The 25,980-nt window shown below is 41.0% G+C and overlaps 1 protein-coding gene and 1 long non-coding RNA gene across 5 annotated transcripts in view; one reads left to right on the top strand and one right to left on the bottom strand.

Annotated features, from left to right (window-relative positions):
- The window catches only part of CLSTN1 (calsyntenin 1), a 40,500-nt gene extending 16,067 nt beyond the window's left edge, over positions 1–24,433 (bottom strand). For 2 of the 4 annotated variants that reach the window (XM_075113969.1, XM_075113971.1), the window contains exons 1-8: positions 23,987–24,433; positions 13,945–14,067; positions 6,989–7,018; positions 5,379–5,574; positions 3,083–3,291; positions 1,967–2,116; positions 1,683–1,868; positions 291–539 (exon numbers count right to left, since the gene is read on the bottom strand). In XM_075113969.1, coding sequence (XP_074970070.1) covers positions 291–539; positions 1,683–1,868; positions 1,967–2,116; positions 3,083–3,291; positions 5,379–5,574; positions 6,989–7,018; positions 13,945–14,067; positions 23,987–24,086 — 1,243 coding nt within the window. In that variant the 5' untranslated portion in view covers positions 24,087–24,433. The remainder of the gene's footprint in view (positions 1–290; positions 540–1,682; positions 1,869–1,966; positions 2,117–3,082; positions 3,292–5,378; positions 5,575–6,988; positions 7,019–13,944; positions 14,068–23,986) is intronic. The other 2 variants (XM_075113970.1, XM_075113972.1) reach the window with 1 other exon arrangement.
- LOC142066511 (uncharacterized) lies at positions 23,517–25,603 on the top strand. The gene is made up of 2 exons (XR_012663730.1): positions 23,517–23,645; positions 24,839–25,603. It is a non-coding gene; the product is annotated as an uncharacterized LOC142066511 (long non-coding RNA).
- Positions 25,604–25,980: the final 377 nt, after the last annotated feature.

Here is a 25,980-nt window from a genome sequence, read left to right as displayed (position 1 = left end):
TGAGACTGCATTACCAGAATAACTCATCTACCACAGCAAAAAGAAATGCATAGTATAAATTGAAATAGAATTAGAAAGACAAGGCTGCCTAATCTGAAACTGAAGCTAGATAGTCTAAGGCCATGCTTCTAAAGGTAAGCACAATAAAAAGTGACTTTTGCAGTCCACTTCACTTCCAACAAAACCTACCTAGAGAAGAAACTTAAGGTTCTCACACATGCTGCCACAGCATATAAAAACAACCAACCCACCCAACAATTTGACTGACTGTATTTGAAGCATTGCCAAACCTGTCTTGTCCGAATTGCACAAAATTGTCTCTTTCTCTTTGGTTCCAGGCCCATGCCTCATCCATACTGATATCATGAAGGGCTCTTTTAGATTGATTGTGACAACACCATCTGGAATCTTCACAGCTTGTGTGCCATTAAATTCAAAGACTTGGTCACTGTCATGACCGTTATCGGTGGGAAGTCCTATCGTCCAGTTAGCAGCACTGCTTGGAGGGGGAAGTAGCTCAGCTGTGCCAGAAGAAGCACCTACAATAAAAACACTCAAATGAAAATATGCAGAAACTAAAGAGAACACCGCTACTTTCAAAGCAAACTGTTTTTCTGAGCACTAATTTTTCAGCACCGTCAGATTATGCACTACCATCGCACATTAAGCAATTCTCCTTTAAATAATGTGGCACTAATAACAGACATCTAATATCACAACGACTTCCGTAAATTAGTCTTCTGGGTAGACAACTAAACTCAATGAAATTGTTTAGCTTACTATCTCTCCAGCTGTAGAACCTTATTTTACCTCTATCTCGGGAACCATTACATTAATACCGCTTGTCCCTCAGGCCCATGAACATGATGCCATTCTCTTGACACGGTACTAGTTGTAAGACTAACATCTACCCAGTTGAAGAGGGCTGCATAAGCACCCCCTCCCAGATCACTCTCTAATAACATAGTCAGGAGCAATGATACCCAGCAGGTATTTGGCTTGCTGTTTTTTCCTCACTTCAAGCCTAAATCATTAATGTAGCAATGACCAGGAAATTGCCTGGGTCTCTAGGGTTACCCTGTATTCACATTTTCAACTAACTTCAACTGAAGTTGAAGACATAAATCATCAATTATTATTTGTCCTGTAATCTCAACTCTTCCATACTGGCTACAAAGGATTCATAAACTTTCCGTAAGACCTTTAACTGCAGCATACGTGGATGCCCATGTGCCATTCACAGGGCAAGCACAGTACAAATTTAACTGATGCAAGTAAACTGTTCTTTCCAAACCAGAGTTTCTTGATTTTCACATCTACTTTTTCACCATGCGTCCTTGACATCCATCATGCCTCAGAAAAACAGAGAGGTTTTAGTGGCTATACCCTTCCACATATATAACAACCTTTCAGCTCTTGAACATGAATCGCATGTGAGGCAAATTATTAGTCTACATAAGCTAGTGGAGAGGCAGAAGAAAGGGATTCTTTACTGCATTTGAGAGTTATTTTTAAAGTTCCCTTCAGCCAATTTCATGCTTTTTGTTGCCTGCTATGCAAAAAGTTGGAGGAAACTACATGCAAATGGCCACATCCACTCACTGATTTGTGGTCTAACATAATATTCAAATAAAGACTAACAAACAAGAGAGACCACTTTATTTTAACCAAAACATTCTTACCACAGAGCCTGTGAATGGATTTCTCGGAGTAGGTGTCTCTGTCACAGCCTTTACCAATATGGTTGGTTTCTAGTTCAACCGTTGTTTGAATTGAGGTTATTGGCTCATCACATGTCTCCAAACGCATACCGGGGAAGAGAGCTAACGAACCAGTACCAGGCTCATATTCTATTCTTTTGCTCCAACCTGTATATTTATCCAAAGAAACAATATTAAAAATCTCTCATGTTTAAGTGAAGGTACTGGCAAATGCTAAAAGCAGACAGGAAGGAGATCAAACTAACCTTGCCAGCCAGGCTTGCATGTAGGCTTAATGCTAATTTTAACCAACACATCCTCAGCAGCTCTCTTCTTCCCACAGTCATACGCTGTTACTGTCAGTTTATACTGATGTTCTTTACCATAGTTTAACTTTTCTGTGTTTTTTATATAACCTGACACACACAAAAAATAATAAAAAAGCAGTAATCAGATGTCAATACCTACTCATTTCTCAGGGTCACTGCTGCATCAAAGGCATCCAGGTACCATCTATGTACTTCACACGGGTACCAAGACTTTAAGAGACATACCTGCAGGTGAATTAGTCCTTCACTGTTGGAGCTTTCAATGCCAGACATCAGATCCTTAAAAACTACGTAATTACAGAGATGCAGGTATATACTTATCAGGCTCTTACTAGTGTATTACATTACTCAAAATGAAACTGTTCGTAGGTGGTTCATAAATTGTTTGGCAAGTGCCAGGATTCTCTAACTTTTTAAAATTTTCACACCAATGAAAATTATCCATTGGCAATGTGGATCCCGAAAAAACTCAAACTAAAGCCCAGTAAAAACTGTTTTGCTTTGCTTCATCAGCTTGCTTGAACCCCTAGAAGTCTATAGATTTTGAAGAGTCCACAGTTCATCAGCAGAAAGGAAATGACCTAAACAAACCACTACACTTCAAAACCAATAACCGTGACACTAATCTCCAGAGCCACATATGAGCATTCCAAATGTGAAAAGCACACACGGAACACCCTTTTTGAAAGCTAACTAGCAAAAGCTATCCTAATACAGAATAGAAAACTACAGGGGGGAAAAAAGCCCACTAAGAGCTGGTTTAAAATATAATAGAGCTACCATATTTCCTTTATTTTGAAAGGCGTTTTACAAGAAACAACACACATGCAACACACAATCTGCTCCTTACATCAGTAGGTAGAACATGGTATTGGCACTGAAAAACATCTCACATTATCAATTCTAACTGCTGAAGTGAACGCCTCTCTTTAACCATGTTCTAGGAAAGGGTTAAAACAGGGCTGCTGCAGTTTTATGCCGACCAGTTTGAAGTCCTATACTTAGGGCAGCAAATTATAGTAAATCCCGCTCCATCTCGCATCGTGTTCTTACCATCTTTGTCAATAGCAAAAGGTACGTCTGGAGTTACAATTTCGTAGTTGCAAATCTGGCTGAACTGAGGTGAACAATCTGCATCCACGGCTTCCACTTTCAGGATGTTGTCATACCTCTTCCCTTCAATAACTGTTGCCTTGTACGACTTCTCTTTGAATACAGGAGCATACTCATTAACATCGTTCACCTGAATATGTACTGTTGCTCTGGAAATAAAACAGAAAGGTCAGTTTCCTAAATACTGCAAAACTCCTACTCACGCAAGGAATCTGATAAAACAGCTCCCTCTTCTATAGATGAAGCTATCCTTCAGAATTTAAGCTCCCTGAAAGAAGTGATCAGTGACTAATAAAACAATCTCAACTATCCTAACTAGGAAAGCAGCAGATTTTTTTCCCAGTGTGTTACTATATAATTCAGTGTACTTTTAGGTTATTGCTTACTATTGCTGTTTATTTGCAATTAAAATTCAAATCCTTATATTGCAACTGCTAAATTGCCCCCATTTTATAGAAATACAACGAAATATAGCTGCGACAAAATAGGCTTTTACTTTTGCTAAAACAGCGCAATCCTTCAAGTTCGTTCTTGCTGTCACAGTATTTGATAAACACCCAACTTTTATTTCATGTCAACAAAAATGACAGCTAAGACTGGACTTGGACTAAGAGGTCAGTCAAGTGCATTTGATTAGTTTTCTTTTGGTAAGAAAGTACTGAGCTGTGTCAGTGAAAACTGGTTTATTTCTTGGATGTAGGAATGGGAGATCAGGCAATTTAAATGGAAGAATCTCAGAAGTGGAAGATAAACTTTAACACATCATATAGCTAGCTAGCCAATCCTAAACAGATTGGATCTTGAATTCCATCCCTTCATGCTTGTCACTGATTGCTGGTATATGCAGAATAGCAAAGTAATGCAGTTTCTGTGAATGACCAAGGAGAAAAGGCGAAGAGCGAGAAGTATGTGGTACGTGAACTAATAAAGAATTCAATCACTACAGTCCTTCCATAAAAGCAAAAGTTTTCTAATACTTATGCTAAAAAATCTTTAAGGTTTTACCTTAACCGATATGCTAAATAAATGCCACAAAAAACGGCCTTTTGAACCACACACACTTTATATTCCTGACTTTAAGAGCTAAACTCCAAGATGGTTAAAAAGCCACAAAAAATGTAACACAGCCACAGGGCCAGGAAATTTCAACAGTGGTTTGTAGGCGCAGATCCTGGAAACCCATCATTCTGCCGTGGGAAAGAAGAGTTGCAGAGCACGCTGCTAGATCTGTCCTGTTTTACATAGCCATGAATTTGGATAACCAAAATCAATTAACCAATACAGGTAGAAAAATACAGATGAGTTCTACAGTGCAGAGAAGGAACTGTACGCTATCAAACCGAACATAGACTGTAATTCCAGTCAAGCCAACAAAACATTTGTTGCCATCTTTCTCTTTGAAATCTTTCTCCAAAAGACAAATTGAATATCAAATAGAGTTCAAGGGCATACCTATTTCCCATAAGCGCAATCCTTAAGAAGACAACTTTCTGTTACTTATTTGAAGCACACAGCTAGAGAGTAACAAGACTGTATTTGTCACCTAGATGACTGCTGCTACTCTATTCCTTGTCTTATTTATGCCCTTCTTTCCTTCACACAAACAATAATCTTCCACATGCTCTGCAGATGTTCACACCAGGGTGTTAAACAGTTACTCTCAAGTGGATTTTCTAGACAGCATTTTACATTGTGGTTTTTTTCTTTAGATAAAGATTAGCTAAAGATTGCTTTGTTCCCATTCTTTAATCTAGGCAGAGATGAACCATATGTTATTGATCTTACTTTGTTTGGTGAGGCTCTCTGGAAATGACAGCAACATGTATTCTTTTCCATTTTGTCAAGTTGAATATCGATTGACTTCTTGAACCAGTTTTTCAGTTTAAGAAACTGAATTCTGAGACAATATCCAGCCTTGGTATCCCCTGCAAACTCTTTGTATCAGCTCAAGCCAAATTTTAACTATATCAACAGTTTTCCTGTTTCTATCCCCACACTATTTTCTAATGTAAATTCAGAGACATCGAGGGATAATGCAGCAGCATCTAGGATACAGCTGAAGAGATTTCAACACAGTTCATTTCCATTTCGCTGCTATTTATATTACCATTATACGAAAGTCTTCCAGTATTAACACTTGGTTTACATTTACTCTAAATACACAGACCATAAATCACCATGAGCAGGAGAGTGCTTGAAACCAAACTTCCCCTCAGCCTACCACAGATTTACTTACTTGTGGGATTTTTTTGCATTTGCTCCATCCGGTCCCTTTCCACAGTCATAGGCCTGTATGGTGAACGTGTAGTCTTTCTGTAGTTCACAGTCAAGCTTTTCTTTAGAGCGTATTATTCCCTCACCAGTGGATTTATCCACTACCACTGCTTCAAAGGGAACATTTTGCCCATGAATTTTAAATCCACAAATCTCACCTACAGATTCAAAGTAAGAGAGGTTAGAACTGGTCAAAATTATTACACATTTTTAAAATAAATGAAATATTTTGCAGCCAAGGGTTTGTGAGGGTCTGTGGACAAAGCAAGAGCACTGTGCTTTAAAATGGGTGATTTCTGGGAACTTTAGTAACAAGAAGCATACGTCTGCCTTCCAAGCAACTTGTTTACTTTGCATCCATTCATGCAGGAATACAAAAGAGAAAAAGAGAAATGTAGACAGGCATTTCACAGGAGTACTTGAGATAGCTCTAGGGTAAGAGTAGTTCTTATGAGAGCATACAGCCAAGGCCACTGGTATTATCTTCTATGCCAAGCTGCTGGGAATAGCTGGGCAGCTTGTTTATTTTGACCAGAGCAAAAGGTTAAAATGCACAGTTACAAGTCAAGGGATGAAAAAGCTTCAAGTACAGGTTCAGCACCATAATTACAGAAATTCTGTCAACAGATCAAAGAACAAAGTCTTCCTGTGCAATGTACCTGGCTAAAATTAGGGAATCAAAAATAAACTACTGAATGAGAAAGGTAGAAATACCAACTTCTCAGGCATCCATTTCAACAGCTACCTACTAACAGAGACCAAATATGATAGTCAAGGAAGCTCTCACATGGAATGATTTTGTAGGCTTTCCTTTCTAGTCAACCTCTTCATCCTAACACACTTGCAAGAGAAGTCCCTAGTACATCATTTTAAAGCACACCTAAGCCTAAGATTACACTCCAAGACCCCCTGCTGGCACAGCTAGGTCAGTCTGTCAGCACGCTCTGCAGAGAGCGCCTAGCACACCTGGCTGTGCTAACAAATCACTTACACTGCATTTTCACCTGTATCACTTGTTACATTTTGAAGGTGATTTTCTTACACCAACACAAAATGGTATTTTGCTATTACAGTTGCAGCGGTATCGTAGTACCAAGAATGCACTCCTACTGTAAACATGTCTAGAGGTATTCAAAACAAGGTATTTGATTCAGATTTTAAACTACTGAAGTATGTACTGAATGAAGCTTACTGCAGGGGAGGCGATACAATGCTTTGGCAGTTAAATATTACTTTACAAAGCATATGAAAAAACATAAGATGTCCCAAAGAAGTAAGCTACCAGTGAAAATACCAGATAGTGCTAATTTCCCCCAGAACAACTTCAGTGTCCATCCAATATACAGTAATCCCAAATGGTTCAAATGGATGTCTGATTTACAGATATTTCTAACCAAGGGTTTGGTTACATAACAGTTTTTAATCAATATATTTTGAAATAGAAAAAAACTGGGAGAATAAATGGGACAAAGTAGCATGACAGGATCTTCTGTTTAAGTGCTGATTCCCCATTTCATAACCAAAGTTAGTAGGTTAATATTCATAAAAGGGATAGAAAGAACCCTTTATCACCTTCTTTGGTGACTGTCACCTCAAAACTCTCTAAAGGGAGAAAAGATAAACCCAAGTCAGTAACAGAAAAGGTTGAAAGGGAGCAAATAAGGAAAAGGCAAAGATGCACACATTACACAGAAAAGCTTTGGAAAATTTGTATTTTAAAATTCCAGTGGTGATTTGCTGTAACTGTTACAATTTTAGAGTTTTAGTTATGTTAAATATGATTTAATCTTTTAACTCCCAGTTGTCATTTGTAGAATTTTGAAGTATTTAATAAGTTTATCAAAAGGCTTTTTTTCCTTTTCTTTCCTTTTTTTAATACCAACTGCTAAATAAAAGATATTTTCAAAATTCCATGTTGATGAATTCATACTATCCAAAAGTAGAATTTTCAGACTTTATTTGTACTATTCTATTTAAAGAAGGCATGATAAATAATTTAAACAAGCTTTTATATTCTCCTTTTGATTCCAGAAAACAAAAAAAAATTATAGATAGCCATGGGATTTTTTTTGTGTTTCCACACAGATTTTTATCAGTCTAGGTAGCATAACATCTAGTTTTTGCAGAATTTAAATTCTACATCAAACTCAACTTGACAGTATTGCCATAATTCATTATTTTTAAAATACACATATTAAATTGTGATCCTGATAAACATAAAAGCTTTAATGTAAGAAACAGAGGGAGGGAGGGGGGAGCTATGTATTTTCCTAGCGGCATATTGTTTTTCCAAGTTAAACAAGCACCCAACAGCTTCTGTCATTTTATTCTACTGCTGAAATACTGTAATGCTGGAGAGAGGAGATTCAGGTACTCAAATATATTAATCTGCTAGTACTGAGGATGCCCTGGAGCAGCCTGCCTTGCCCCCTCCAGCCACTCCAGAAAAGTACAGGCTTCCACAGCATCCTGATCTTACACGCTTATAAGGAGATCTCAGCTATAACCGAGTTTTACAGTGGTACTAGGTGACTGTAATAGGCACCAGAATGGTTTCACAGTTTTAATGGAGAGACAGTTAACCCTGTTCTTCCTCCCCTGGAAATCACGATTTGTTAAAACCCCAAACTACCACCTTTTACATATCATCCAACGTATCAATTAATTTTTCCTGATTACCATCATCTTTGATCTGAATTCCAGTACAACAAAGCAGACCTGTACCCTTAAAATAATTTCCAGCAGATCTCCTGTTAATTCTCATGTATTTCAAACAACTTGCAGTAACACAGTTATTCAAGTCTCCATTCTAGAGTGGCCTTAAAAAGAGATGAGGCACTATAATTACAGAGAAATAGTTTTCTTAAAAAGGCAAATTTACAGTTTAATATTGAAGCAGAAACATAATTAAGGAAAAATACCTTATAATGGACATGATTTATAGTCCTTCATTTTAAAAAGAGACAGTTTCTGAAATAGCTCTCATTAGGTTCTCCCTGAAACTCACTTGAGGTAATCCCCAGATTTATAATCAGCTCTTTATTTTAATGCACCAAGTACACTGCCTCTTGTGGCACCCACATAGTTTATTTCAGTTTATTCTTAACACAGGATATAAATATAATCCCAGATTTTAATGTGTTTTGGCAATAGGATCATTCAAGGAAATTTTTCACTGCTTAAATTCGTGGCTACCACAACTGATTAGCCAGAAGTGACATTCCAACTGCAAGCTTTTAAATATGCCGTATCTCTGACTCTCATACATCCTCCTCCTTGTCCCCTTCCAGTAACCAGTAACTCTGATCTTCAGCATCAAGCATTGTGTGAGAAACATTAAGGTTACTGGAAAAAAATAGATGGAAAAGAACATTAACGCAGAAAGCCTGCTAATGGAGAGGAGAGGGGGAAGTATATTAATGCAGCAATTATCTATTTGGGAGAAGGGGAGGCTGTTTAAAAACTGGCCAGTTCTTTATCACCTGACGTGACCTTTACCTCTAGCACCGACACCCATTTGGATGCCAGGAAGTTCAGGCATTATATTTTTTGGCTCCTGAGCATAAGATGTAAATAAGCTCTCCAGAAAACACCTGTGTGTCTCCAGATGCTTTTTAAGGTATAAAGCTTCAGTTTGAGGTTTACTATAGCTCAATTCCTGCCACATGTTTCTCAGAACAATAACTGACCCAATATATTCGTACTTTCCTCTTCACACACCACTAAGATTAACAAAAAGCCCTTTTCTTACTATATAGATGCAGTGATTGAAAAAGTTATAATGCACAAAAACTACGGTGTTCTTATAAGTGCTCTAAATAAGCAAATGCAGAGCTCCCAACCTAAGAGGCTTTTTAACCTCCCTTCTTCAAAATGTCTCTGCTATGAAAAGAAGCAAAAAGGGATAATTCTCTGAAGTACAAAATATTTTAAAAAATTAAAGCTCCCCTTTTCTCAGAAATATATTACAGACTGTTACAGAGCTGTTTCAAGACACATAAGACAAATTACAGATTAATCTTCCCATTCATGGATGATATTCATTTTCATCTCAGTTATGAAATGCATGTATTTATAGAGTATAGGTAAGGCTCTTCTGTGATTACAGGATTCTTGGCAGTGTATTTTTTTTATTGCCATTCAGTAAGCTTAGTCCCATACCATGCTCCCTAAGGTTTCATGCTATGTCATATGTGCTTAATGCTTTTTCTCATTTCATTCTGAAATTGAGATACATTACTGAAATAAATTTCTACCTCTCCTAATCTTAGAACAGAATGATGGTCAATCCGTAAATTAGTTTATAGTTGATATATTGGAAACTGTTCAGCTAAATGAACAGTAACTAGGACAGAACTTTACAGTGTTTCACTCAGCTGTAATTAGTTGAAAAAAACCATTTCATTTTACAGATAACTCATTTGTAGAACTTATGTTAGCCAGAAAACATACATTAATCCTGTATCCGAAAGGCATTCTGTATTTCTCCTTTCCAGTGCAGCACAATCATCTGACAGTGAGGATTTGGTAGAATTTTAAGGTTTTGATGATTTTTACTATTTTATCTCTCCGTGTACTGTTACGATATAATGATGTAAAGTATTTAATTATATAGTTATAAAAAAGGTTCATAAATATTTAAACTGGTCATACAGTATTTGACTAGACACTTCAAACTTTGGAGCCAGCCATCCCTCCACATTTCCATCCCACAGAAGGAGAAGCAGCATATTCTCCCAGCTCTAACCAAGCAGCAGCCTACATGAGGATCACGGAAGGCCTTCAGGACAGCCTCCCATTTCAATGCCTTTAGAATGTCTCCTAAACAAGTACTTGCTAGTACCATATAAAACCGTTAAAAAAAACCAACCAATTTTAAATTTCACAGTTAGTGGTAACTCCATTTCAGTTTGTATTTGTATGCATGACAGGTACAAAACAAAATGTCACTCCAGGCATGCCTTACATTTGATGCAAACATGGCTGAAACCCTATCACAACAAAAATCCCTCTTAGGTTTGCCAGCCGGCTGCACAACATATTTGTTGCGCGCTCACTGGATGTGACAAGATCAAAATCTTTATCTGTTTGATTACACGGTGTCATTCATCGTTGCTACATATTGTTTCTCCATAACCACCTCGCCGCCGAGCGCTGCGTGACACGCAGGCCTACCGCAGACAGGGCCTCAGCACAGCTCCCTGCCCTGAACAAACACGGGCCGGCGGTGCAGCCCGCAAACGTGCCGTCAGCACTCGCCCGCTGCAATGTGGGAACCCCACGCACCTCCGGGGAGAGGCTGGCAGAAAGGCTTCGTGGATTTTGGGTTTTTTTTTGAAGAATTAATAAAGATTCTGCAAGATCATTTTCAAAGCTCTATGCATTTTCATGCTCTAAGTCAAAGAATTCCTCACCCCCACAAAAATACTTCTTGCATCCCAGATTAGTAAAGGGAAAATAAAGTGTTGTGACTGAGGTTTCCTCTAGGGGTGGGGTGGGGGCAGAGGGATTAAAACCCTACGACAGACACATCAGAAAACAAGGAAACATTTCCTTCCACAAGGGAAGCATTTCAAACATCTTGCCAGCAAGACCCTGCGTTATACTCTCACAACAAAACACACTCAGCTACGTGAAGGCATCCAGATATAATGTTTTTTGTTTCAAATGCAAAGAAAATTCAGCTCCTTTTTGCATAGTGAAGGGGAAATCCCATACTGAGAGCTTCAGACATTCAGCTGATTTTAGACACGGATTATTCTAATGTACAATAGACAATGTAGCTGTCCTTTATTTTATTTTTCCAGCAAAACCACTTAGGATCAAATTCCAACATGACTCGATTTGTAACGAAGGAAAACTTCACTGAGGAAGAAGAATGGTTGTTGTTGCAGGTCAAGCGGACCTGTAACTATCACAGTACTACAGACTGATTCCATAGGGTCTACATGTCAGACGAGGCAACTTGGCACAACTATATTCAAACTCTGTTTTCCAAAGTGTGTTGTTTCAGATGTAAAACCATAGAAATCACCCTAGAAATAAATGCCTATATAAACCCTACTGGTTTTTTCACACATGAATTTTAGGATCCTGCCCACAGAACAGAGTGAGCAAAGCAAGAAAATATTACTTTTACTTGCCCCTCAGTTCACATACTACAAAGCATTTAAATGAACTGTTTTCAAGATGTTTTGACATGCTCAAAATTGAAATAAAGCAAAAAGCTCAATTTAAAATATTTTAAACCTGCAGACAGTTCAGAGGTTTCACAGCTCAGCCAGGGACACAGTTCTTTAAAATATTCAACCTTCTGAAGCGTAAATAAATTTTATTTCTGAGTAGTAATATACCAGTTAGGGCTGAAACAGCTATTTTTAATCCTGAAAATGCTTTGTTTTGCTGCGAAAACATGTCACTGATCTAACGGGCTTCTCACACTTAACACCCACAAGATGCTGCTGGACAATAACGATGCTATTCTCCGTTCCAGGACATGACTACAGCACCACCAACTAGAACTGGTAAGGCTGATCCAACACCGCTCCCACATTTGGTCTCCTCAAAGACAGATTCAAGCCTTGTTCTATTTAATGGTAGACAAATACTTTATAGGTTCCCATAGCACAGTCATTCAAAATTTATGCCATTCAATTCCAACAGTCATATCGAGGAAACCTTCTTTACAACGTTAGCATACTATACTCAGAATTGAAGATAACTATTTTAAATCCATTGCTCTGCTGCTGCTGCTTAAGAATTGTTAGGTTTTGAAAGCCAAAATATATACTGTTTATACAAACATTTAATAAACCCAACTTCCTGTTGGTAAAAATGTTCATTAAATGTATAAACCTGCTTTCAATTTAGATCAACACAATGGAAAAGCAGTCTTATTTGAAGCGGTGCTTTGACTATGGATCTTCCTCTGCAAATCTGACAATATATTTGAAGATATTCTGCCAGTACTTTCTTAAAGCTTCATGATATCCAGCACTCCAGAAAACTTCACTATCTACCAAGAGGTAGAAAATTGCCATTTTCAAAATCTGTTCAATGCTGTCAAACCACCAGCGCCTACATTTAAAGCACTTATGAACTGCGAGAGATGATTCATATTCTCCTAATCACCAAGTATGCAAGTCAGCCTTCCCATACCTCTTTTTACGTAAGAGATTTTATGTATCCCAACACAAGCATCTTCATTTGGAAATGAAAAGGGTTTTTTGTTCAAAGACAGCAGTTTTATTTCCAGTTAAGAATACTTAGGAGCCTCTGCCATGTGTATCCAATACATGAAAAAGTTGGAATTTCAGAGGTTTACCATTATCTTTGAACTTCCTGAATTTATAAGGCAGCCTTGGCGATAATTACAGCCTTATGATAGCGCAACAAACCTGTTACTTGACGTACCACTTTAAGAATTAGTGACCCAGTTGCCATAATACTGTAGCACGCAATGCAGTCAGCATGCTGAATGTTTCAAATGGCTGTTAATTTTACCACTCTATCAATTCCTCTTTTTGAAGCCAGGCTAAGCAGTGTTCCCAAAAATGGGTGATGTCAGTCCTCCAGGTATTTTACTAGGATTCTTAACTCTCAAATTTTACTTAACAAAGTAAGCTTCTGCATGTATCTAATTTAAGCTTTTGTTATGCACTACAACTAATTTAAATACCTGCAGGTGCCCAATGGTACTCTTCAAACAGTTTTCTAATATTTTGTCAAACCAAAAATGTGCTTTCCATAATACTGCATCCAATTAATTGAGTATTCTTAAACAGTACTTTCCAGAAAAAACAACTGTGTAAGTTTGTAAGATAACTTTCATCTGTCAGTCCTATGCTGAAAGTAAAGAATTAGCACACATTTTGCAAATGACTTGTGTATCATTCTCTATATTCTTTGTTAAAGGAGAAATGCATTTCCTTCAGGTACAAGAGGCCGTCCATTTTTCAAAATACCTCAAACTGTTAAGCAACTTTATCACAGAAAGTCTAGATTTCTACAGGAATTCTTAGTCCAAACACTGCACAGAAGAAATGCAATCTTAATTCTACTAATTCCTGTTTTCAATCTATAAAGACACAAGTCAAAAACACTACGAAAACAAAAAACTCTATTTGAAATTATAAGAAAAATAACTGTTTCAGAACTCCCAGACTGCATGCTGTGAAATTTGTAATCCGAAGGACTGAGGAAAAGGTTAGACACTGGGGGTGGGGGGAAGGCCAAAACAGAAGACCAAAACCCCCCACACCAGAAAAATTAGCTTATACACATGAAAGCAAAGGAACCATGGAATATCTGCAATACAGAGTACTCTGGTTTGGGTATTTGGATACAGCTGTTTATTTAAGGCTGCAAATATGAAATAAAACTCTGGTCCACGCACGAACATTTCCCAGGGTCTAAAAGGTTTGAAACATTATGCTACTGTTAAGGAAAACACACTAAATAGCACGCAGCATATGTCATCAAGAGAGCATTTCCACTTCTTAAAAAAGAAATGCAGATGAATTCTTTACCTGCAAAACGCAGAGGCGCATCTTTGTCCAGGGCTATTAAAGGGGGGTCCAAGAGCACCGTGTTGTCATTTTCTGTAACTATACCATGATAGGTTGTTTCAATCCATGGCTTATGCTTGTTAACTGAAAGGAAAAGAAAGTACAAAGTCAAAACATTTGAAACCGACAACTTAAAAAATGCTTTATAATAGCGATTTCAATATTGTCCTCTTTCATTTTTCTAAATCTGAATCAGCATTTTACTAAATTAAAAAATTTGAGACTAAATCCTGGCTAAATATGTTCAGAAGAGTTCAGCATCCCTGTAGGCTTTCCAAAAGTAACTCAGCAAATCTAAATTAGTCTCTTAACTATGCTGGGATTTAAGATGCCCCTGAAGTGCAATTCAAAAACTGTGTAACAGTGATGGGGAGCCGCTGTCATCAGCACCAAGCACGACAGCGGAAAAACCTGTATTCGGCACCAGATGAAGAGACACTGGCCAACATGAAACACAGCGTTTGCTGACACTCTGTTTCTCTCCAACTCGGAAAAGTGGGACCCAGATAATGGACTATTCTTCAGAACATGAAGGCTTTTTCCAGTTTCAGCATTGTCTAGTATGGTGTTTTTCATTAGAGAACAGGTGGAAAAGAGATCAAACTTAACTAATTTCTACAGAAGGCCTAAGGACACTTGCTAAGGAAAAAAACCCGAGTGTGACAGCTATTTCTGTCCTAGTATAGGATCTACACCTAGAACCTTTAGTATCAGTTTTGCCAGTCATTTATATGGCATCCCAGGTAAAGGAGGCTCCAGGAAGCCTGCTGAAGCCAGGGAAATGGGCAAAATACATGGAAGGGAGAGAGGGGAGAGGCAACCGAAAAGGGCAAGACACCAGCTTCGCAGTCCCACACCTCGGCTGCAGAGACACAATGCAAGCGTCCCAGGCCCTTCTGGGTTTGGAGGACTTGTACTTCGCGCTCATTGATCCAACATATGCCCTAATACAGATTTCAAACACTACTGGAAGAATGGACCAAAATCTCAAGCCTTTTCTGTCATCTAATAGAATGCCTTGAAATCTGAGTAAAATACTGACTACTTTTGATAGCACTTATTTAGCAGTTCCTTTAAGAGACTGGGAAACTCCACTAAAAGATCGCCCATAAAAGCATTCTTCAACTCTGCATAGAAGGATCTGTAAACTAATCACTTGAGCACATTTAAGATGGCTGATCTTCTTCCTCTGCTGCAAAGAAATGCAGTATCTTTCCCTGCCAGCTTGCAAAAACATTTCTTTCTAGTACATCACGAAAGATGTGAGACAAAATCACGTTATCCACCAGGTTCTCACCTACTACATGACAAACCAATGTAAGAGAGCCTTGATTATTAAATACTTATCTTTATGTTATGCTTTCCAAAGATAAATAGCTCATGGTCCACAGAACCAGTGTATGTCATGTAACAGCTAATTCCTCTTGAGGGTTGGATATATTGTCCCTCTTGGTCTAGCTTTCTTCATGCTGGGGTTCTACATGCATCAGTTTCACCCAAATTGTTTTGGGTAACATGTATCTGCTACTTCAAAAAATCTCTCAGGCTATCACATAGTCTTGCTTCTTAAATTAACACTGTTTTCCCAGATCTAATTCTGGAAGGTTATATGTAGCTGCTTAGAACCTATGGAAAACATTCATCTAGAGGGCCTGAAAACTGCTCGTTACTGCACAAAACAAAGTCATGTATAGTCAAACGTAAGAAATGCTTTGCTAGAGGTTATAACAAACCTAACAAACAGCAGTCAATAGGTGACATCACTCAGATCTTGGTCTTCATGAGATCAAGTACTTAAAACTTCTAAACTAAATGCCCGTGCAATCACAGCACAGTATATACTACAGTAGCACACTATTACACAGTTGAGTCCTGCTATTTCACCTCTCTCAAGTATTATATAAGCAGGTTGTCAAAAGAGGCAGAGATGTAAGGCTAACCCAGACTTGTGAATCCTGCCTCTCCAACAAACTACAGTGGATCCACGATGTCTGTCACATGCTTACCCAGGGGAATTGGTAAAAAAAAAACCCACAGTGATAAAAGGACGCTTAAACGATTAAACCTAGAGGTAGAGAACTCATACAGGAAGCCATAACACCCTCCCAATATGCTTTCTTCTGCAATCTTTTACTAGTTAGTAGCAACAAAGTGCTAAACAGGATATAATATCTTCATACATAATAATGCAGCAAGAGAGACCTCACAACAAACTATCTTAATGCAAACAGTGTTTAATCACCGCTGTGTGGTTTTACTCAATACTGCAACGCTATCTTTATTGCCTCAGTACTCTCACATGGGCATGCTTTCAATATTCAGCATACCAAATAGCCAGCTAAATGTCAGCCGCATTGTTCTATTTACCCAGACAAGCACGCTGCTGCAGCACCCTCCAAGGAACTTGGTGTTTTAAAGCAAACTTTGTCATGCTCGAAGGGACTATCACACCGTGCCTCCCTCAGAGGGAAGGCGCCGATAACTGCTAAAGCGTGAGCCTCCAATCGAAACATATCTCTCAGTCCAAACTTGGTCTAAAGAAAAGTGTTTCACTAACACAGTTACTCCTCAGCTGAACATATGAGAGTCCTTTCATCAGTTCATCTCACACTTTTCAAGGACTAGTATAAAATACCAGAACAGATCTCTGCTAGAAAAAAACTCCATCTCCTTTCTGATGCTTCTGAATGTAGATTACAATTTTTTTTTAAGCATTGAGAAACCTTCTCCCAATTTAGCAACATACAGTAAATCCCACTACTGTAGGGTAGAGAGTTCTATAAAAGCTTGAACTACTATAACCACATATGAACAGAATTATGAGCATGTTAAGCATCTGCAGAGTCTAGCAAACCTTCAAACAACAGGCCCAGTTAAAAGCAAAGTCGTGTCCTTTTATTGTGCTGTAGACAATAAAATCATAAAGCTTAAACTCCTTTGTGTTTAGGAAGGCTAAAACATCACCAGGTTTTAAAACATAAAGCTTAAATCCCTTTGTGTTTATGAAGGCTAAAACATCACTGGCTTTTAGAACACCAAACTTACTGCTGAATATCCAGGAAAGGCCCGTTATCCATATTTGTGATCTACTGACTCTAGCATAACCACATACTGCAAGAAATTCTCAAGCTAGCATTTGAAATATGAGGCACAGCTCACAAACAATACATTGCTGCTTCCCTGGAACCAACTGCGAAATTGCACCAAGTATTATCCTGATCTCGGTTGGCTTAGATATTATTACATATTGGACTGAAAACTATCCTTTCACATTTGTTTCCTCTTTAATTGTTACAAAACTTCTGAAATCTACAGCGGAGGTTTTTCAAAGCCAGACTGTTAACTTCAAACCAAAGCAGTCGGCCTATTCCAAGCTTGACACGAACAAAGTGTCCTGAGCTGTTAATCTCTTGCCATTTAACTGGGATAAACTACACTGGTTTCCTTGACATACAATATTCACACTATTTGTAAGCGCCTCAACTGGCATCTGTTGTAAATCCCAACTAGCATTTAATCTAGTCAAGCAGGGGAAGCTACCCTGACACAACACAGCAAGCTGACTTCTACTTAGGTTTTAGTGGCCAAAAAAAAATTTAAGACAGCTCAGCATCTCTCTTTCTCCAGGCAGCAAACTGAATTGCAAAGCTCATGCTAGAGCCTCTTCAGCTGCCAAGCAATGACTGAACATGCCTCTGCAAGGTGAGCACAAGCCACCTGTCTAACCTGGTTTATCTAAAGATAATTGCCGCTAAGCTACAGGAAAGGGAATTGGTGCCTGATGCGATGTGCGCCTTGAACACTGGTTTGTAAAAGACCATTCGCTCTAGGTAAACGTGCTCAGTTTCTCATGAAACCGAACAGACCAGCTTTTACTAATGCCGACTGGAACTACTGCCGACTGTTCTGCACAAAAGGAATGTACCTTCAAGAAAGGACGCTTCACCAAGAGCAATGGCTGATGCTGCAGAATGCATCAGATCAACTAGCAGCAACTTTTTCCTGCTGCTTAAAAGAGTTAATGAATGTAAATGAGTATGTAGGCAGGGCACTGGGGTTTAGGGCTAGTATGGAAACTTTAATCAAAAGCTATAATCTTAAGAGAATCAGATTAATTCAGTTTTGTATTTTAATGCAACCATATTAAAATTAAATGTACTTATCGAGGTCCTTTCTGAGGACTTCCATTATCTTCTTACAAGTGGTCAGAAGTTGACTTAAATGGGATCTGGCACCTACAAAACTGAAGATTTCAGACACACCTCAGTCAGAAAGGACTGTAGCTGAAAATATTTTTTCTTCTGGATAACTACTTCTAATATATAGCATTGCTTAGCCACACTACCTATCTTTGGAACCAGAGCAAGATGATTTACGTCAAAACAAATATCTTAAGAATTAACTGGCAAAACACGCTGAATGAACTCAATAACAAGTACTAGAGTTTGAAAGCTAGACGCTCGGTCTAGTGACAGTGGATAAACATAAAATATTCATTTATAAAATCCACCTTTGAGGCTTCATGAAAAATCCCGAGACTGCATAAAAAGAGAATTCTAGTCTCTGTCAGTTTGAATGAACTGCGCTCAATGGACTGAGTAAACAGACGTTTACTCCTGTCCTGAAGGCCTGACAAATATTTTGATTACCGTTTATCTTTTGTCTTCCTCTTGATGTGAGAGAATACAAGCATGCCTTTCAGTGAGACAATAAAAGCTCTAAAGCATGTCTTAACCTTGAATATTCATAATTTAGTACTGTTCTGATGAAATTTCAAGCAATATCACTGAAAGAACAAGTTTGTGTAGTACATAACCACAGAAAAATACAGCTCAGCCAAGCAGTAAAGACCTACACAATAAATTATACCTTCTCCACCCTGAAAGCAAAGTTTAATAAGAAAGGGTGTAGCACAGCCTGATTGTAATGTGTGTTCAGCTCCTGCCCTAGACTCACCAGCCCGCAGTTCAGAGCCATGTCTCTATTTTCTACTAGGAAAGGGTGAGGATTAACTTTGTTTATAAACAACTTGAAATATATCAGTGGTAATGAAAAGACTGATTTTATTTGTTTATTTAACTGGGTCTTCTCATATCTAGATTTTTACCAAAAATCTCGTCTTACAGCCAGGCACAAACAATGGGATGAAACAGCACACAACTTTTGCTCAAATGCTGAGTTTCTTGATAGCATGGAGCTTCTCTTATCTATAGCACAGGTTTCCAAGACAACCTACAATTTCCATTACTAGGACATGAAAACTGTAGGCAGTAACAAAATATAGGGAGATGAATCTTGACTAGGAGAGGGACAGGGTAAGGGCACTGGCATCCGCTAACATTAACCTCTATGGTTCCTAGTTGAAGGAAAATCAGTTGGTTGAAGTTCATCCCACAATTTCAGATCTCTATCTTAGGTCCTTTGCCAGTTCAGGAGCACTTGTAATTTGTGCTCTAGAAGCTCGACTGTCGTATATTGGAAGCACAAGGTAATGTGAAAGTATATGTGAAATAACAAGTTTTCAGGTGCCTACAGTTCGATTCTGCACAATTAACACTACTTCTCCAAACACCATATTCAAAGTAATGGCTGTAGGAATTCAACAGGTTTGCTTAAATTACATTTCACCTAGGGGGAAAAAATCTCTGGTTTATCACCACTCAGAGAGTTTCCTGTTCTCCACTGAACCAATTGCCTAAATCTGATTTTATTTGTACAAAAATACATGGAAGTTTTGCTATAAGCCTGAAACTAAGGTACATGGAAATGACTGATTAGAAACTAGTTGCCATTTTTATTACCCACAACTGCAGTGGAAGAAATGTTCAGAGCACCAAAGACCTTAAACAGAGGATATACAGACCAAATTTCAATTTAGATAAAAGCCTGGCAGGAAAAACAGCAAACAAAAATATGTCATCACAAAACAGTATAAATAGGATCAAGGCAACAAAGCCTTAATTTTTGAAGTGAAATTTATAAAGTTTTAAACTAAACAGAACACTGAAATAGAAAACATAAGCCTCTAACTGTAAACATTAATTTAATAAATGTTCTCTTAAATGTTACTTACTATAGTGCAAATCACTCACTTTCTAATTGTTATCTTATTTATAAAATTCACTCCTTGAAAGGGAATCTTATTTACAAATAGAGCAAACATCATCTCAGTACAGCCAGCACTTCTGGCTCTGCTTGTTGACTCCATTTAAAAACAGGGAAACCAACTGGGAGCAGTAGCAGCAACTTGTTTTCAATCTGAATACAAAGCAAGTGAGATGAGACCTAATACTATAAACAAAGGACAGACAGTTCTTCAAAGGCACTGAGGTTTCTAATAATCCTTTCTAAGGCTCCTAAGGAGGTCTAGTCCCTACTGAAGCCAAAGTGAGTCAATCAGTACAAATCAAATAAATTAGAGTGCAAAACAAGATTTATTTAAGACCAAGGCTTCCGACCTACTAAACTCTCCCACTTCTTGAGGTACCGCTTCTGTCTTTGACAATAATGATACAAGATATATGCCCCTTAATATCAGAAACGAAATTTCGGAGAGACTTCTCTGAATACAACTAAATGAAATGAGAGATAAGGCTTAGAAAAATGGTAAAAGTGCTTTTGTTCAGAAAACGCCAATGACTACAGAAGTTTTTTCTCCACTGCAGAACAGCTTCATAGCCATGAGCCAGTAAGCTATGAGGTACCTACGTTTTCATGGCAGAAAATGCCACTTTACCCAGAACATGAGAATCCTAATTTAATCTATTTGAGATGAGGTGTTCACATTATGCTATCTTGCGGCCTGATCTAGGTTTAACTTCAAGCCTTCTAACTTCCATGAGAAATGGAAGTCTGTGAGCCTAGCTCCTGCCCCCCTTAAAAAAAAACAACAACAAACCAAAACTCTTCGCAATAACCTGAAATTGGTAATTTGAAGTCTGCAGAAACATTAAGACCTCAAATCAAAGATACATTTAGAAGTCCAGAAAAGTTTTATTGATAAATTTTCCTGAAACCTTGGCACAGACTGCCCAACCTTTAGTCTAATAATATGGAAGAAGGCAACTGGCACCACGGTATTTTGACAAAGTAAATTATGATTGCCCAGACCATCTCTCCTTCATTTCAATTTCCACAGCAGTGTATTATTTTATAAAATATATAGAGATAGATGAAAATCGTTTGCATCTGAACAGATGGCTGTAGATCATGCTTTCCCAAGCATTATGCATCATACAAAGGTCTAGCACTGGTTAATTCTGCCTCTTATTGGTAGTCTCTTACTTTCATAAATCCTTAGAGAAAAAAAAACAACAGCCCCCATAAATAATCAAATTGTCTTATTTAGGGTAGGTAGTCTTAAATTTCCTTGTTTCTAAAAAGGAGATAGAAACCTAACCACCAACCCTTTACTATAAAGGCTGTTACTATGTCAAAGAAACATCTGCAGTAAGACCAAGGTAGTGAGAATGTGGTTTGTGGTTTGGATTTAAGGCATTCACAGCACCAGATAACTTCCTGAAATAATCACAGATCAGCAAAGCTTCCTCAAGATAGTATTATTTTAATCAATACCCTTCCTGAATGACAATAAGTTAGAAGAGGCCCAAGGCAACAGAAGCGTATCACTCGACCTGGTCAGTAGCTATGGAAGAAGCAGCCATTAGATGCACCACCTCCTCGTCTGAAAAATCACTCCATTCCACTCCCCGTTCAGCTCTGTTGATACATACCCAACTGCTTCACTTTGACAAACACTATTTGAATGTGCTGCTAACTACAGCTTTTCCACCGCAACATTAGTCCAACAAGCTTAGAAACGTTTGAGCCGTCTTGACCAATTACAAGCTAAATTCATTTACATTAGGAGTTTTGCATCAGCTGGACAGGAACGTGCCTCTTCAGAACCCGAAACCACTCTTTGCACCCCTTAAAGAACTACAGGGAAGACGGCAGGTCAGCTAGCACACACCTAACTCTTGTGTAAAATCACATCCCCCAAAATTTATTGTGATGAATGGAAAGAAACCAAAAATAAAAAAAGACTTTTCACTCCCCTGTCCCAGCCACAAGAACACAGAGGACTGGAGAATGGAACTCACCACGCTGGTGTAGCCTTTCCAGTCCATCTCTGCACATTACTGAACCAAGCGCAATTCAGTTTTCACCCACTTACAATGAATCGCGGCCTCAGTAACAAGGACTTTTAATGTCACAGATTAAAAATATGAGGTTGCACTTGAAAAATATGGAACTGAAAATGCAGCACAAACCCAAAAGTTTACCATAAATGCTTCTAAACAAATGTTTCTCCTAACAACAGGGAAATGAAAGTGAGTTGCCCTAGCAGCTTTCCAGGCTCTCTCCAGAGCTTACCTGTCGTTAAATGCATCTTTGTGTAGCATTAACAGGCCTACCTAGAGCAGCTGAAATGTCACGAGGACTAAGGCAACTGCACCTGCTAAGCCAAACCATACCTCATACTGTAACTCAGTTATGTGTGATGAAGTTTAACAGATCAGGACCTGCAGTCCAACAGCTCTGCAGATCAGACCGAAAACAAGTACAGCCCCTAACAAACTGCAGAAGAGCTGACTAACAGAGCTGTCCTGCATAACGCCATCTAAATTTGCTGTTTGTTTCCAAGTCCATATTAGCTTTCTTTGAAAAGGGTTTTCAGTCTTCATTTTTATTTCAAAGGATGGAAAAGTCTCGCAACGCAATAAAATGGTGCTTCTGTATCAATGTGGTAAGCACTAAACTTCATGGTTCCAAGAGTACTAGTGAATAGGTTGTACTTAAGAGACCTTGTACAGGTAAATTATAGCTGCTGTCTAAACAGCCAGCAGACTACTACAGCAGCAGCTTCTTGACCCTATGGTAGGGAAACTGCAGCAAGATGTGTCCTTAACAAGTTATTTTTGTTTAAGATCAAGAACTTCCCCTTCAACGTATCCGCAAGCCATTTTAAAGCCACGCTTCTAATCTACATTCAGATTAAACACAAGATCTCAAAGCTCGTCATATGATCAGCTAAATCTTGCAGAAATGGCATCCTCAACTGAAGGGGTAACCTTCAGGTAAGGAAGCGTTTGCAAGGCTCTTACTGAAATCTGCTCAGAAGGAGACCTGCAATGCGTATACTTTTACTCCACAAGATCAATCGATAGCCACAGGGCCAAAAGCGCCGTATCGCCTAAGGTTTAGCAAAGCCATCCCTGCTCGCTAACGACCGAAAGAGCGTTCTTTACATGCGGCTGCAGGCGAGGCTCCCCGGGGGCTCTCCGAGGTGTGCCATTTCCCCTCCCCGCTCCGCCGGCCATCAGCGCTCTCCCGCCAGCCCGAACCCCTCGCGGCTCGACCCGCCGCCCGCGGACGCCTTTCCAAAGCCCTGAGGAAAGGAAAAAGCGGCGTTTCCAGCGGGCAGGTCGTTCCGGACAAGGGCTGGCGGCGGCTCTCGCTCGTGATTTCGCCATCGTAACCCACCCCCTGCAACAAGTGACGACCTCTGCCCGCCCCGGGCAGCGCGGCCCGGCGCCGGAGGGAGCCGTTATGTAACGGGCGGGACGCCGGCACCGCGCATCCCCCCGGGCCGCACGGCTGAGGCCCGACCCTCGGGCTCGGAGGGTCTCTGGGGCGAGGAACGGAGCAGCCCGGCGCAGGTGAGCGCGGAGGGCGAGCCGCCGGTCACCCCCACCCTCCCCCCCCCTGCAGCGCCGCAGGTGCAACGGCCGCGGCGGGGTGACCCCGGGGAGGGGCGGCCAGCGCCCCGCTCCCCTCCCTCCCTCCCCGGCCGCACCGCCGACACGTCCTCCCCCGCGCTCCCTCCCTCCTCCCGAAGGACGAAGGGAGCCAAGGACACCGTCTCCCCCGCGCCCGTCCGTCCGGGGCACGGCCCCTCTGGGCGCCCGGGGACGTGGGGGGCGGGGGGGAGCCCCGGACCTGCCCACCTCCTTCCCCCCGGAGCCGGGCAGCCTCCCCCGCCCGCCGCGGCTCTGTTTACCTCGAGCGGCCCCCGCTCCTCCGCAGAGCAGCGCGGCGAGCAGCAGGCAGGAGGCGAGGGCCGGCAGCGAGCGCTGCGCGCCCGGGCGGCGCGGCGGCATGGCAGCGCGGAGCGGTGCAGGGCAGCGCGCAGCCCCGGCGGCGGGGCGGCTGTGGCGCCCCCGCTGGTCCGGGCTCCGCTCTGCGGCGGGCGGAGGGCTCGGCTCGGCCCCGAGGAGGAGGAGGAGGAAGAGGAGGAGGAGGGAGGAGAAGCGCTGCGCTGCCCCGCTCCGCTCGCCTTTTCTCTCCTCCTCCCCGCTCTCCCTCCCCCGCCTGGCAGCGCGGCGCCCCGCCAGCGGCACCTAAAATGGCGGCGGCGAGCGCGGCCGGTCCCCCCCGCGCCGGTTACCAGGCGGGGGAGGGAGCGAACCAACGGCGCGGGGGATGCGGGAGAGCCCATCTGCGGGGCGAGGCGGAGCAAAACCGCCGCGGAAAGAAATGCCTCGCCGCGGCCCGGCCGTCTCCAACCCGCCCCCGCTCCGCCCCGAGCGCCCGCGGGGCTGCGCCGGCCGGCCGGGCGGCTGCCGGGCACTGCGGCACCGCGCCGCTACCGCAGCGGCGGCCCGCCCGCCCCTTCCACCTCCGACCCCCAGCCGGGGGCGTGGGGCGCTTTGGGGGTGGGTGGGTTTCTTGCTGTTTCTTTACAGGAGCTGAACGTGCGTTGCCGCAGCTGCGGTCAGTTCGAAATCAGGGCTTCGCTGATGCCCCGCTGAAGCCTCATCAGCTGATTTAAGCAAATGCTGATTAAACCCCCACCATGTGAGAGTTAAAACCCCGTAAAGCTATTTAAACGCTTTCTCCTTAACCTTCACAGATCTTTTCAGCAAAAAACCGCCTGTGTTGTTCCACTGGCGGCAGGCAGCGAGGCCACCGGCAGCAAGCCCAGCCCAGCACGGCGCTGGTGCCCGGACGCACAAACCCTGGTCGCCTGCTGGGCTCTGACCCACCCCAGCAAGGACCGCGCTGCCAGCGCCTTCCTGCAACAAGCGCCGGGAAACAAATGCATGCGTTCTTGCTATGCTTTCCTAGCTCTAAAACTAGAATCCAGCGGAAATGTGTCTGCTTTAAACACAAACACCGCTTAGAGCAGCGTCGTGCCTCGCCGAGTTAATGCGTGCAGAGCAAAGGGGGGGTCCTTGGGGCTCACCCCCAGGTACACACGTGGCAGAGAATGACTGTCCTGAGCCCAAATGGAGGAACAGCAGCACTCCCAGTTTAGACAAATACTCTGCATCGTGAGAAACCTTTTTCAGTGTAATTTTACTGACTTTTATCAAGGCAGAAGTCTATTCTGTTTGGAAAAATTCACAAGTACTATCTAAATCACGAAGTTTCATAGGAATAATTAAGTTGCATGGAACCTGTCCTGTAACAGAGTAGTTACTTGTTCTCTGGTCAAAAATTTCAATTAGAAAATGCTTCAATGGAAGAAAAAAAATACCCTACCATGATCAGAGTTTTGACAACTAAAATGCAACCAACTTATTTTATAATTAGATATGACTACTCATGCTTTGTACCTATTAGCCATTTCACTCCCACAGTGAAATAAAAATAAAGTCCAGAATGTTCAAGATCCTAGAGATGTGGTATTTCATTATTTTAAAACACTATGCAATTTAAATACCAAGACTGATCTGTTCTGGAAAAGCATCCCCCTCCCTCCCAAGGCAAACCCAACACTGTTACCTTCCCTGCTGTCTACCTGTTCACCCCAGACTTGAGATGGGGGCACCAGCCAACCAAAGGTGGGAATCCAACATATTCACTGCCCTTGATCAGTCACTAAGGTCTCAGTGAGTTGACAGAGCCTGGTCTGCAGCAAGCCCAGTGCATTGGGATAGCCAAAGGCAAGCTGTTCTGCCCATCCAACACCTTCTTCCACCCTCAGAACCAGCCATCTCTCCCTGCTGTATCTTAAGCATATTTGCTAATATGAGCGTGTGCAGAGCAGAA

Source organism: Phalacrocorax aristotelis, chromosome 19, assembly GCF_949628215.1.
Source record: "Phalacrocorax aristotelis chromosome 19, bGulAri2.1, whole genome shotgun sequence".
NCBI classification, from domain to species: Eukaryota; Metazoa; Chordata; class Aves; order Suliformes; family Phalacrocoracidae; genus Phalacrocorax; species Phalacrocorax aristotelis.
This window is presented reverse-complemented; position numbering and strand designations above follow the sequence as displayed.